The following is a 13,228-nucleotide window of genomic DNA, read 5'->3' as shown; positions in this document are numbered from 1 at the left end:
CATAATCCACATATATTGCGTATTAATTCACAACTTGAGCTTTGTTATGTGAAATTCCAGTGCTTTTATTCTTCATAAATTTCCTCCTTTACAGATGCTAATTAATTTTTCTCACCAGAAATCTTAAATTTCAGTGGATTCAATTTATTTATTTCCATGTAAAGTGAATTAGTTCCGACTCTGTTCTTGGTATGGTCTTACAAATAGCCATGTCAGGGGGTGGAGGTTATTCTTCTTTGACATTTTGTATATTTGTGAACACAAAACTTTGTATGTACGAAGCTTAAGTCCTTCAGCTGAGTATAGATGCCACTCTAAAGCAACATCAAATAACATTACTCACATTTTTCATAAGGTGATGTAGAAAATTTATGTATGTGTTATCTATAACATAAATCATATCAAGAGCATTGTCTGAAACTGGTAAGGAGTGCATTATCCCAGATCAACATGAGACAATCTGCAATAATTTGTGGACCACTTCACATTCAAAAGCATTCTGTTGGACACAGCCAGAAGCTGTTTGCTTTCAAATGAGAAGGTCTAAAAATGTTTTCTGGCTGAAGAGTTGGCTTGGGAGCAAATATTTTCAGCTTGATACAGAAATTCAGGAGATGACACTACTGCATCCTGTGAAGGCAAGATAGAAGTTGGCATCTCCCTGCTTCCTCCTATCTCTGCTGATTTAAATTTGCAGGGACTAGAAGTCAAGAATAAAAAAATTCTTCCTGACATCCCCAAAGCCAGGAGCTGTCAATCCAAAGAGCAGTCTAGACCACTCTGGACTATAAGTAAGAGAACCTGTTTGTTCATTCTCATCTGACCATCATACCTTGGATGACACACCTCTACCAAAGATGAGAAGCCACTGATATCAAGACAGCTCTAGATAGAGAAGCAATGAATTGTTTTGCTGTGTTTGTACATCTGCCTGCCTGTCTCTCTTTCCCCACTTTCTATCTTTTGTCTTTAACTTCTTTTACTCTTCCACTCTTTGTGGCAGCTATTGCCTAATATTGTCTTAGAACTTTCAGCATAGAAATAACTCCTGTACCAAAGTATTCTTACTTATAATGCTTATTAATCATTATTAGCAAATTAGCCAATTTTACCTCCTAAGTAAACTGTTAGTTGTTAGAAAGCTCTCAATAACTTGATCTGTATTATTCCTCTGAGTGTGGGATGACTCCACTGTAGTATCGGTCCCTGCTGACTAGGGGAGGCATGACTCAGGAGGCAGAAAAAGATTCACCTTCCTTGAAACTGAATGAGTGGGATAGACAAGCACAATGTGCAATTTGTATTGCTCATTTGATTGCATTTAATTAACATAGACAGGCTTGCCAGATGAAAAGATATATCTGAACGACTAAGAATTTTGCCGTTATTTCATGAATGGAAAGAGCTATCAGACCACACAACTCATAAAATATCATAATAATAATATATTGGACGGAGGCTGGAAGGAAAAAAAATCAGTCCAAAGACTGAAAACAATATTTAAGATAGTATGCATCTTAGTAAAACTGAGGTGAAAGAATGGATTATAAACTAACTTTTAAAAAATGTGAATTAAAAATACACAAAATTTTTCACAGAAAACACAGTAAAAGATTCAGGGAATACTTTGTGACTATACTTTTCCATTTTAAGAGACATTTGCTTCATTATTTAAATCTAAATGGATCTCATTCATTCATTTAAATATGAAATTGTACAGAACGCAGTCTATCACACCTTACAATGGCTGCCTTTCTTCTGTAAGCACAGAATCATAGAATCATAGAATCGCTAAGGTTGGAAAAGACCCACAGGATCATCCAGTCCAACCATTCACCCTTCACCAATGGTTCTCACTAAACCATGTCCCTCAACACAACATCCAAACGTTCTTTAAACACCTCCAGGGTCGGTGACTCCGCCACCTCTCTGGGCAGCCCAGAGAGGCACAGATGGTACTGCATCAAAGTAAAACCAGATAGATTTTTCACAGTATTCTGATAGAGTGTATAGTTTATTACTGTGCTAAGATTTTCAAGTGAAGCTTTTAAACAAAGCCTACTACAAATATGAGTTACAAGAGGGTGAAACTGCAAGAGCCAGAGACCACAATTTATATGTATGTCTTTACCAGGAAACATGAATATGTTTGGCTAAAAAATAACTGACGTCTTGGAAATATATCTGTAATTAAAACAGGTTATCTCAAGTTATGCCTTCTCTAAGGTTATTCCCATTCCGCCATATTTTTTCCCAAGATAGTAACAATTCTCACTTTTGTCTATAATTAACAACTCAAAATGGAAACGTAAATACAACATGATCATGAATTCCCATTAAGGCTAAATGTTTTTCACAGTTACCATAGGAAAGGAAACTTTAAAAACACTTTGATAGCTTAGCCACAGTATGAATTATTTTTCCCTGACATAGCATAAATCCCTCTTCATAAAGCTATTTCAATGATTTACTAGTTTCTTACAATGGAAATCCATATTCAAGTCATATTTATTTTCTAAATAGGGAAGATTCTTGCTGTGTATTTTCTTAATTTTAATGACAAGTACAATGTTACTTTATTTGTATGAGGAGTCAGGGACCAATGATGAGCATAACTGGTCCCTGTCTCTTCACCAAAAGCTCTGGGAATACTGTGAATCACTGCTACCATCACCTGGGACATAAAGGGAGACATAGGTCAAAGCTTCAGTGAAATAATAGCTCAAACCCAAAATCACATTCGTGCAATCCCATTACTTCAGAGTAAGAGTTTTCTTGCCTTTCTGAAATCAGAACACAGGTAGTACGAGTATGTGTCTACCTGCAATACCACATCAAATCCAGAAGGAACAGTAAAAGATACTAGAACTTTTAATACAACTATAGAACAGCACGGTACAGGATGGGATGAGCAAAACAAAACTACACTACACACAAAATGTCAGCAATGTCTCCCTGGCTACCAATATGTGCATTCAGACAAATGTTCTCTGTAAATTTAACCATCCAGAAATTAATTTCAGAGTGTATATATTAACTCATAGATATATGTATAGGCGTATATATATACGTATGCATATATCTATATACACACACACACCAATGGTTTAATCTACTCTGAAGGCATGCTGAGCTTTCATACTATTTAACAGAGTAGATAGAGTGTATCTCAACAGGGCCTATATCCTAGCAGAATTAACTGGTTTCAAATACACACATATTCACAACTGTTTCACTATATCTTTGTTAGCAACAAATTTAATTCTTCCTAAAAAATATTATTTACTTTTTGAAGACCAAAAAGAGTTTGGAAGATGGTTATTCTATTAAAATGAGAACACATACAGTAAGAAGAAGCATTTATGTAATGTGAATAACTAAGAGGACATTAATCAATATATAAGTACCAAACTGTACCTTTAAATGTGTATGCAAACCTAAAAATATATACCTACGAGTCCTTTAAAGAAGGCACTCTGAAAGCTGTGTTACATTATGCTTAGAACCTACTCCTAATCACGTGTATCATTTGCAGTGAAAAAGCCAAAAACAACCAACCAATCAAACAAACAAAAAAGCACAAAAAAGCAATCCTGGCTTCCTATTCAGACCATCAAGGACGTCACAAAATCAGCTGCATCCCACCCCTCGTATCTCAGCAGTTGCATCCTGTAATTCACAGGCTTACTCACTCAACTACCAAAAAGCAATTAAGATACGAGAAACTGTCATGAAACAAAATCCTGCTTCTCATCGATTATTGGCTAGAGATTCAGCTAAATGAATGGTGTTCTCTCCATTGTAATCAGAAATAAAATTATTTATTGAGTTAATACTCCAGCAGAAGTCCACAGGTAATTCTATTTATGTGGGGTGTTCCAAAAGTAATGCTTCCATGGAAAGCATTATTTCCATGGAAACTACAACAGATACAAAGAGCACAATAGCACTCCTTGATAGAGGAAATTCTCAGCTTCAAAACATTATTTTTCATCGTAGTCACCACCATTAAGTATACGTTTTCACCAGTCATGAACAACTCATAAAAATCTACATCAGTGGAGGTGACACACTGTTTCACAGTTGCTATGACTGTCACTGCTGAATCACACCAGCAACTGCCTCACTGTGCTCACATCCACTGGCTGGTCTCCAGAAACACTCAGCAAGCATCAATGAGTGACAATGGGTGCCATTTTTTTGACATGGAGGACTTCCATGACACACCTTTGCTTCATGCATACTTCCATATCAGACACTGTTCTGTCCGACTGCCCCTCTGCTGTCATCTGTCACTACAAAATGTAATGGAATATTGGTGAGAAGGTTAAACTTCTACTGCCATCTCAGCAACATATACCTCTGACGTCATGGGCCAATAGAATAAAATAGGAGGCATTACTTTCCTAACAGCCCTCGTATATTAATTAAATAATAAAGAAAACAGATTCCTGTCTAGGAGCAACCACACTTGCCATTCTGAGTTACATTTAAAAGCTAATAGTCAAAGTGACAGAAATAGGCATTACAAGATGGCAAAATACGGAAAAAATAGGGTAATAGCTTGACAGCAATGCACAACTTTTTCTGACCAGCCCTGTATGTCCACATCCAGTGTCAAGAAGCCTAGCCCTGTCACCAGCAGGTATCTGAAGAGAAGAGAGCAATCTGTGTTCAGAGCAACACTGTGAAGCTCAGCTTTGTGTTCACAGCAGAGTACGTTCCACTCCTCCTTATGGAGGACAAAGACAGGAAGGGGGTGAGTTTTCCAGGAGCTGCAACAGAAACCTGGCATAAGAAAGGGAGGCCAAGCTAGGAGGTGTCCAAGAGGCTTTTGGAAGGTAACTGTGGTAAATGCTAATTTGTGAAGGTCAGTGGGAGTTGTGAGGAGCAATTCTAAGGTGGTCAGACATAAGAAAGAAATCCCAAATCCAAGTCACCCTTCCACAGCTCAGTGACCGGAAAACTTTGAATGCAGCTACTGTGCTAAGTGGATCCTGCACATTCATCTACAGAAACATACACAGCAAATGAACTATCTAAAAATAAGAATTTGACACCAGAGTATAAGAAAACAAAAGTGATTATTTTGGCTTCTTTTCAAATTTTAGTGCAAATTTAACTTTTGCAAGAGACAACTGCTGATTTTAATGAGTTGTGTTGGATTGACAGCTTTACGATGTTTATTCTCAATTGATCTCTGTCATTTTCCATATGCCATTTATAGTACAGAAAAACATACTTTTTTCACATTAAGAAAAGAATAGTCTCCCTGACTTGAGTGTATTTCTTATTGTTACACAAGACTACCATAGGCGGAGATTAAAAAGATATGCTTTACCTGTCCATACTTTGCAGCTAAATGTAGAGGTGTCCAGTACTGATTATCCACCACATTGAGATCAGCCCCATGATCCAGTATCAGAGATGCAACATTCTTGTAGCCATTTGCACAGGCCACGTGCAGCTGGAATAAGAAAATACCTATCTTAAAGTTCTCAGAAAAAAAACATTAGGTACTACTGTATATCTTGGTTGCCTCGCAGACCTAACTGGATAAATCATGATTAAAAAAACCAACAAAATACATGAGAGAACAACATTCTAGAAAACCACAGAATAATCTTATTTCGCATTAATAAACAAAACCCAACACACACACACACACACACAAATCGCCTTACTGACATCTGTTTAAACAACTTAGTCTCACTAAATCATTTTCATGCCTCAAGCGAATATCCCATATATTAGATGATTTTTCTAAGAGTTTGAATGGATGGCTAATGGCAAGAAAACTCTTGCAATAATCCTCTTACTAGAACTGTGTGGTTCCAAAGTCTCAATAAGAACAGGAGGCACCAAAACCTGTCCTGGATACTATTTGTCACTACTTTTTTATTTCTGTTTAGCGGCATCTGAAAAGGATACATGAAATTTTCTTTATGAACATTTCTGATGCAGAAGGATGAAATACATTACAGCCCATCACAAATCTTCCCAGGAATGGAGGCAGAACAGTTCTGTACACTATAAATCTTCTAATTTCAAATATACAGAAACGTCAAAAATTTCCTATAATTTGATACAGCTTCATCCTTCTGTTTTTAACAAAAGAAACTGCATTTTCAATTCAAACATCAATTTGATAAGTGCTATTTTAAAGCAGTTTAAAAGCTCAGAGGACAAAGGAAGCATTTGTGACTGAAATCTTAAAAAAAAAAATCACAGAAAATATTATCAGAAGAATTAGTTTTACCACATACCATTATATGCAGCATAGACACAGATATATACGTACGTGCTGTGATTCTGAGAGAGTGTGTGCCTATATGTCATCTATTTCTTCTACACAACACCTATTCCAACCCTATGGTACCTGATCTGTTGCTTAGCAATCTGTGCTGAAGATTTAGAGTCAGACTGGTTTTAGGGTAGTCTTGTGCAACAGTGATCTTCCCAACTGTCAGTGTCAGTGAGTTAGGTATGGCTTGTCACCATGTTGACACGTTTATCTTCTTGGTATTCTCCATATAAAATAAAGAACATACTGCTGACTACGGCATACCATACACTTTCAGAAATGATGAATATAACATATATTCATCTGATTACACTCAGTAAAGAGTGAAAGCATATGAAAAAAACGGTATTACTTGGGGGAAAAAAAACTTGCTGAATGTCAATCAACACAATTAAAGCAACAGAGTTTCTGGCAGTTTCAAACATAGTTATATTTAAACTATATCATCTTAGAGTCTACGAACAGAAAATATATCTCATTTCCCACTTAGAACTGACATCTATGTTGTTTTCTCTGTACTGACAGATTTAGAGTAACAAAAACTGTTCCCAGAGCCCTTTGATATACAAAGAGTTATTACAGACTGGCTGACTCCACAACCACGAACAGAAACAGACAGTCTAACAAATTCTGTATTCCTCACCAATTTGTATGACAAAACTTTCACATAATTGAAACCTCAAACAAAAGCGATCCACTCTGTAGCTCCTTGTGGCAAGACTAGGAAGGAATTCCAGAAAGCAAAGATCAGTATAAAACTGATCAAATAAAAATGCCCCACTGGTCCACATCCCACACTAAATAAATAAATAAACAAACAAACAAACTATCCAAAGTGCTTTTCTCCTGGTTCATGCACTACTGTTAAACACATTTCACATGTGCACTTCAACTATTCCTGCTAACTACTGAAAAGGTTTTATGCAATGTGACGATCATACAAATTGGTGACATGGTTAAATGAAGCCAATTCTGACCAATGTAGCAAAAAGAGCAAAATACAAACAACTTGCATTTTACTATGAGTTAACAGCTCGGCTTCAATGTATCAGGAAATTGGAAGTTAAACATAATGCTTTTAGAAATTAAATACCTGGGAAAAAAAAATGGATAGATGATCTATCAGCAAAAAATGTACCATGAGAACCTACAATTGAAAATAACAAGCAAATTTGAAAGAACACTCATCCATTGGTACGGTGGAGGCTTCATAACAGTGATTCAAGAAGGCATAACTTCATGAAATAGTGCTTTAGACTTGTTCAGCCAGAAGATTAGATAGGCATTAAACACTCATCACTCAGTGAAGCTTTAGGGTCAGTCTTACACAGAGTGTCAGAAATTTCAAGTATTCACTCTGGTTCTAAAATATGGAGCACACTACTTTTCTTTCTGTTGTATTGCATATTCAGTGGCCAAGACCAAAGAAGTTGCCATTGACACACAGACACTGCACTCTTCAGTTTCAAAATCTGTACTGAGCAGCACATTGACATAGCTATTTTCAAAAGGCCAGATAAGAACCAGTATCCTGTATTCCTTCATTTCTCCTCTTATAGAACAGCCTTGCAACTGCACTTGCATTTTCACTACTACAGTTGAACATGTGTATTCACGGGGCTGGAACTCAGAATGCTACATACTCCTACTCACCAGGGTAACTCCTTCATCATTCTTCTGATTCACGCTTCCTCCACTTGATATGAGCTGTCGAACATCTGTAAGCATAGTCATAGCTCTCTGTATCTTCATTTGGCGCAAGGAATTCAGCTCAACACCTGGAAAAATGAAAAGGCTAAAACCTTCTGATATTTTGTTCCATCAGTAAAAGAACATACATGATTTTGATTTTGTTTCCTGGGTTTGTAAAAAGGATAGTCAACATTTAATAAGAGTTCAGTGTATGTTTACAGAACATGTCTCCTTGTTTATATTTACCAACAAGATTATTCATATCCTTATTTATCTGTATTACTTGGATGACTTAACATCAGTCAGTAATATCAGACAAATGGGCCAGATGCCCTATTGACTGGCAAGAACAGTTGTAGGCAAAGTAGTCAGAATACCATTACATCTGTTGAAACCGAGAACTAAGGAATCTGTGACAAAATAAAAGAATTAAACACTTCAGAGAAGCCACTCCAAGTCTTTAGGACTTATTTAATGAATATTTTTTGAGGCAGCATCCTGTCACCCTTGCGTATGCATTGCACTGCCCCAGACTAATCTCTCAAATCTGTCAACTCAACTCTTTGAGACATTGTGATGTGAAGCAAGTGACACTAAAACTCAATAGTTTTTTTTATTTGCTTGGGTTACTTTTAGCCAGGATTAGTTGTCCATCTGGGCCTGGACCATTGCAAGGCTCCATAAACCAAATGAAAATGTGGTCTACAGGCAGGAACAAATGAGAGGGAGTAAAAGGAATGAAGAGCTGGGCCCGTTTGAGTCAGCACTGCTACTGAAAGAAACACTTGTCAAAGTACAGCTTTAAAAGGAAGATAAGCAAGGGAGTCTATAACCATAAGAAAGCATGGCCTTCTGTCTGAAGAGAGCTAAAATTAGAAATAGAGTACAACAAAATTACTAAGTGGTTAAATTAGCAACTGGTTGTGACTTGATTGGAGGATCTAACCAAAATTCAGGGCTTGGCTCTTCCACTCATAACTGCCAGTGGTCATTTACATCTATATATAGAAAATGTAATTTGAGTATGAAAACCTTGCCTCTCTCTCCTGGTCATGTCATAACAAAAAACATATACAAAAATGACTTGTTGATTCTCTTCCACATTTGTCAGTGAGCATAAAAGTGACAAATAATAAATTAAATGAAATAAGATCATAGAATCATATAATTGCTCAGGTTGTAAAAGACCTTAAAGACCATTGACTCCAACCATGACCTAACCAAACTACTCTAACTCTAACAACCCTCTGCTAAATCATGTCCCTGAGCACCACATCCAAACGGTTCTTAAACACATCCAGGGATGGTGACTCGACCACCTTCCTGAGAAGCCTATTCCATTGCTTAAAGACATACTTAAATATTTTTGTTTGTATTATTCATTTTACATTTTCTATTCAACAATTCTTGGTGGGTTTTTTTATTTGTTTGTTTGTTTGTTTTTACATTACTAAAACAAATGAAGCATGTTTCAGGGTAAAAGTATATTTAAAGTCTCATAGCTTACAGCTACACTGGAAGTCATGTAAATGGATACACTATATGCAGTTCAACACAGAAACTCGTTCAGTGTTTTTCCTCTTATGTGCTATTCTACAGACTGCTCTGTGTTTCGAACTTTATTTGCACAGAGCACTTTGAGTTTCAGCTCTAGAAGTGTTCAGCGTGTGAACACAGTCCTGCTGGCCACATTTACACCAAATGTAAAACATAAATGTGAACCCAAAAATGTCTCATTTTCTTTATCTGGACTAAAACTGCTCTTTCACATAGATGTAATTCAGACAAATATTTATTAGTACTGATAGGTTAAATTAGGTATCCAACTAAAAGCAGAATGTACCAATATACTATGCCCACTGATAGCTGCTAGACTGGGACGCAACATGGATTTCATATATAAGACTTTGAGTACCTCCTAAGAATCAACGTTTCATTTTACCTGAACTGCTGTTTTTATGTCTTCATCACATTTCACAGTAATGACTTAAAGCTACCTGATGGCATTTACAAATTACTGATGTCATTTTTTTTATATATTCTCCCTAGCTCCTGCTTTTTGCAGCAGCAAGTTGATAGTTTAACATTCTAGTGGCAGAACACTCTCAAATACAGAAGTTTCAACTGCCAAAACACTAAGCAGTATATGAGTACACACACCTAAAATTAGTGGTAATTCATGGCATTGATTTCACTTGTTAAACGCACTGCATACACTGCAAAGCTGAAATAAAACTTGCATAGTCATGATAAAGCTATTTCTAATGTTGTCATATAAAAAACCTGGAAAATATATGTATAGTTTTATGCTTGATGAAGAAGGACATTTTTAAGACAGAAAATGTCTCAATTTCTGTCTTCTATTTGATGTCTCTGGTAAGCAATTACACTGTGCTCTGCTTTTCAAGGAGAGAGGCAACAGGTGGAAATTAATACACCAGCCCTTTAGCCTGGGCACAATACCTCAAATGCTCAAAAATGGAAAATATGTTCACAGTTTAAAAGTTAGGAATACCAGTTTCTGACTTTCCCCACATAAAAGACTCACAGTGAAATAGTTATTATCATGTTGTCTGTATGGCTGTACAGGTTGTAAAGCTACAGGTTGAGTGCAGAGGTCAACTGGAGTCCACTCAACCTTGCAACCTACTATGGACTTCGTATCAGCATGGTCAGAGAACTACTATGTCATTGTAATCTTATTCTAACTGTGAAATATTGATTCTTGCCTTTAAAGGTGCATTTGACAGCACCTTACTGCATTCCATATTGGTCTCCCAAAAAAATGAATTGTTGAAAATTTGATTATGCTTATAGTGAACGAGGTATCAAGAAAGGAATCCAGCTGCATCCTTTCCTCTATCACACATGCAATTATATACTCATCAGCTCCGAGAAGATGCATAAACAATGCTACATAACAACAAAATGCACAGTCTACGTGAATCTCATTATTCCAACAGCAGTTATACGAAGAAACAATACATATTTCATTAGGCAAATAGCAGCAAGCTGCCTAACAAGTGAGCTAACATAGTAATAAATTCCACAAGCTACATTTTAGCAACATCCAAAGGACTTCTGACAATACTACAGAAGCATAAGAGATCTCTTTCTCTGCAGAATAAAAACATGAAAAAAATAATAAATAATAATTGCAGAATTGCAGAATTTTGAATCCCAGTAATTTGGAAAATATTTGACTTTGGAACAATGGCTTCTCCAGTGTGGAGATGAGAATCATCTTTCCCAGGCATGCACATGTATCACTCTCAGAGATTCAGAGAAGGAGATGAGGTAGGGAGCTGTCTTCCCTTTATCAGTTCTATTAAGTTCTCTCTCCCTCCCCAGGGGGTGACAGTTTTCATTAGTTTAGATGGAATAAAAAAATGTTACTCATACAGTAACTCTAGCAGTCTGAATCCAACAATGACCTTCATGTTGATTTTGAAAGAAAAAACACAGTTTAGATGTTCAACTGAAATGGGACAGCAGCCAGCATGAATAAATAGAGGAAGAAAACCAAATCAGCAGGCAGTATGGGAACAGTTCACATTAAAAAGAATGGAAACTGAAAAAGAAAGGTGTGGAATAGCAAATAGACACCAAATATCCTGTAAAATCGGAACAAGAACTACACGCCCTCAGAGTTTACAGTAGATGCAATGAAGAAGGAATAATTACAGCAGCAGTGACCCTGCAGGGCACGGCATTTGGTTGTATTAGTCCTGATGACAGGCAGGAGCATAACCTAAAAGCGACAAAATGCATCACTTCCCCATGTTGAAGAGAAACACCTGACAAAGCTATTTCATCTACTGTGGCTGTCCCACTCTCTCAGGCATATAGTTATAGAACTGACAACCCCAAAGAATGTACAAAAATTCTCAGATAAAAAGGGAGAAGTAACTTTCAGAAGGTTGCGGTGATAAAGCAATACAGGGCAAACAGCACTGAGAATTTCTATAAAATATATTTTCTGCAGAAATGTGCAGTACTTGGAAGTGTCTCCATCTGCCAGGTGAGTACCCGGTTCTGGGACCAGTACAAAGCACTCTGCTCAAGGACACCCAGCAGCCACTCTGTCTAAGTAGCTTGCATGTCTCATGTGTAAAATGTGTAAAAGTCTTCAGGATTTGTCAATACCATCATGTCTTGCAAACATAAATGTGTACTAACAACTTGAAACAGCTGTGACAAGCCAATCACTCTTCCTCTCTCACCCTGCCTCTATCTGTGTTACTGCACAGAGTTGTAACTACAGCAAGGTGCTCTTCACCCCAAGTGGTGAGCCTGCCCATGCTCTTCTGTAATTCCAGGGACACAAGGAATTTCTATTTTTCAGATGTGCTCACAAACAATCCATGAGAAAAAAAAAAAAATCATGGTACCATTCCTGATACATTCATTTTTATTCATTATATTATCCATGTGCAGCTGCTGTTTTATCCAACTTTATTTGCAAGAAGTTTGAGAAGAACTTTACTGGCCACTTACCAGACAGCTTTATAAAGAGCATCAATTTTGCAGAATTACACTGTTCAGACACCCTTGTGCACATAGCTTAGCATTACGTACAGCTGATTTCAAAGTTCAGGATGTGAACAGATACATTTCAGCAACAATTACTACGTGAGAAGGGAAGCTAATATTTTCAGCATGTACAGAAGAATGTACACTTGCAAAACTACTGAGGGTATACTCTAATTCGCTGCAGAAGTACTGATTGATGGCTGTTGCTAGGTTCTGAGTGTCTGTCTTTAAAGCTATCATTACGTATGCTGTCAAAGCAAGTGAGGGATGCTTAAAGCATTTCTTTCTACTCTGAAAATGTTATCAGAAATGAAATGCCTGTTTTCTCCTCAGAGTGACACTTTTCTCACCCCTGTGAAACATGCTTTTTTCTCTCCCTTCCATAACAAGGATGTTGAAGACCCTTCTAATCAAAATTAGTTACATGGACTCACTCTTTTCTTCATTTGTATGATAAGAAAAATAATTGCTGTAATTTCTTTTAATAGACTGGCATGATCTCAAGACTTAATAGTAAGCATTCATCCTTGGACATGTCTTGCACATTTATTATTTTACTTGTACTGTTAACACTAGAATGCAGAAGCAAAGTAAGTACATTCATTGTCTCTGGTTATTAATGACAAGTATGATGTCTGCAATGAGCTCATCATGTATTGTATTTCTACACTCAGTGTTTCTCTGCAAGTTCTTAGTGTT

General features: G+C 36.8%; 1 protein-coding gene across 3 annotated transcripts in view; it reads right to left on the bottom strand.

The window, feature by feature from the left end:
- The window catches only part of MYO16 (myosin XVI), a 366,647-nt gene that overhangs the window by 200,763 nt on the left and 152,656 nt on the right, over positions 1 to 13,228 (bottom strand). For all 3 annotated transcript variants that reach the window (XM_004938536.5, XM_040662650.2, XM_416950.8), the window contains exons 6-7: positions 7,958 to 8,082; positions 5,342 to 5,467 (exon numbers count right to left, since the gene is read on the bottom strand). In XM_004938536.5, the coding sequence (XP_004938593.2) occupies positions 5,342 to 5,467; positions 7,958 to 8,082 (251 nt within the window). The remainder of the gene's footprint in view (positions 1 to 5,341; positions 5,468 to 7,957; positions 8,083 to 13,228) is intronic.

The sequence above is a fragment of the Gallus gallus genome, chromosome 1, assembly GCF_016699485.2.
Source record: "Gallus gallus isolate bGalGal1 chromosome 1, bGalGal1.mat.broiler.GRCg7b, whole genome shotgun sequence".
NCBI lineage: Eukaryota > Metazoa > Chordata > Aves > Galliformes > Phasianidae > Gallus > Gallus gallus.
This window is presented reverse-complemented; position numbering and strand designations above follow the sequence as displayed.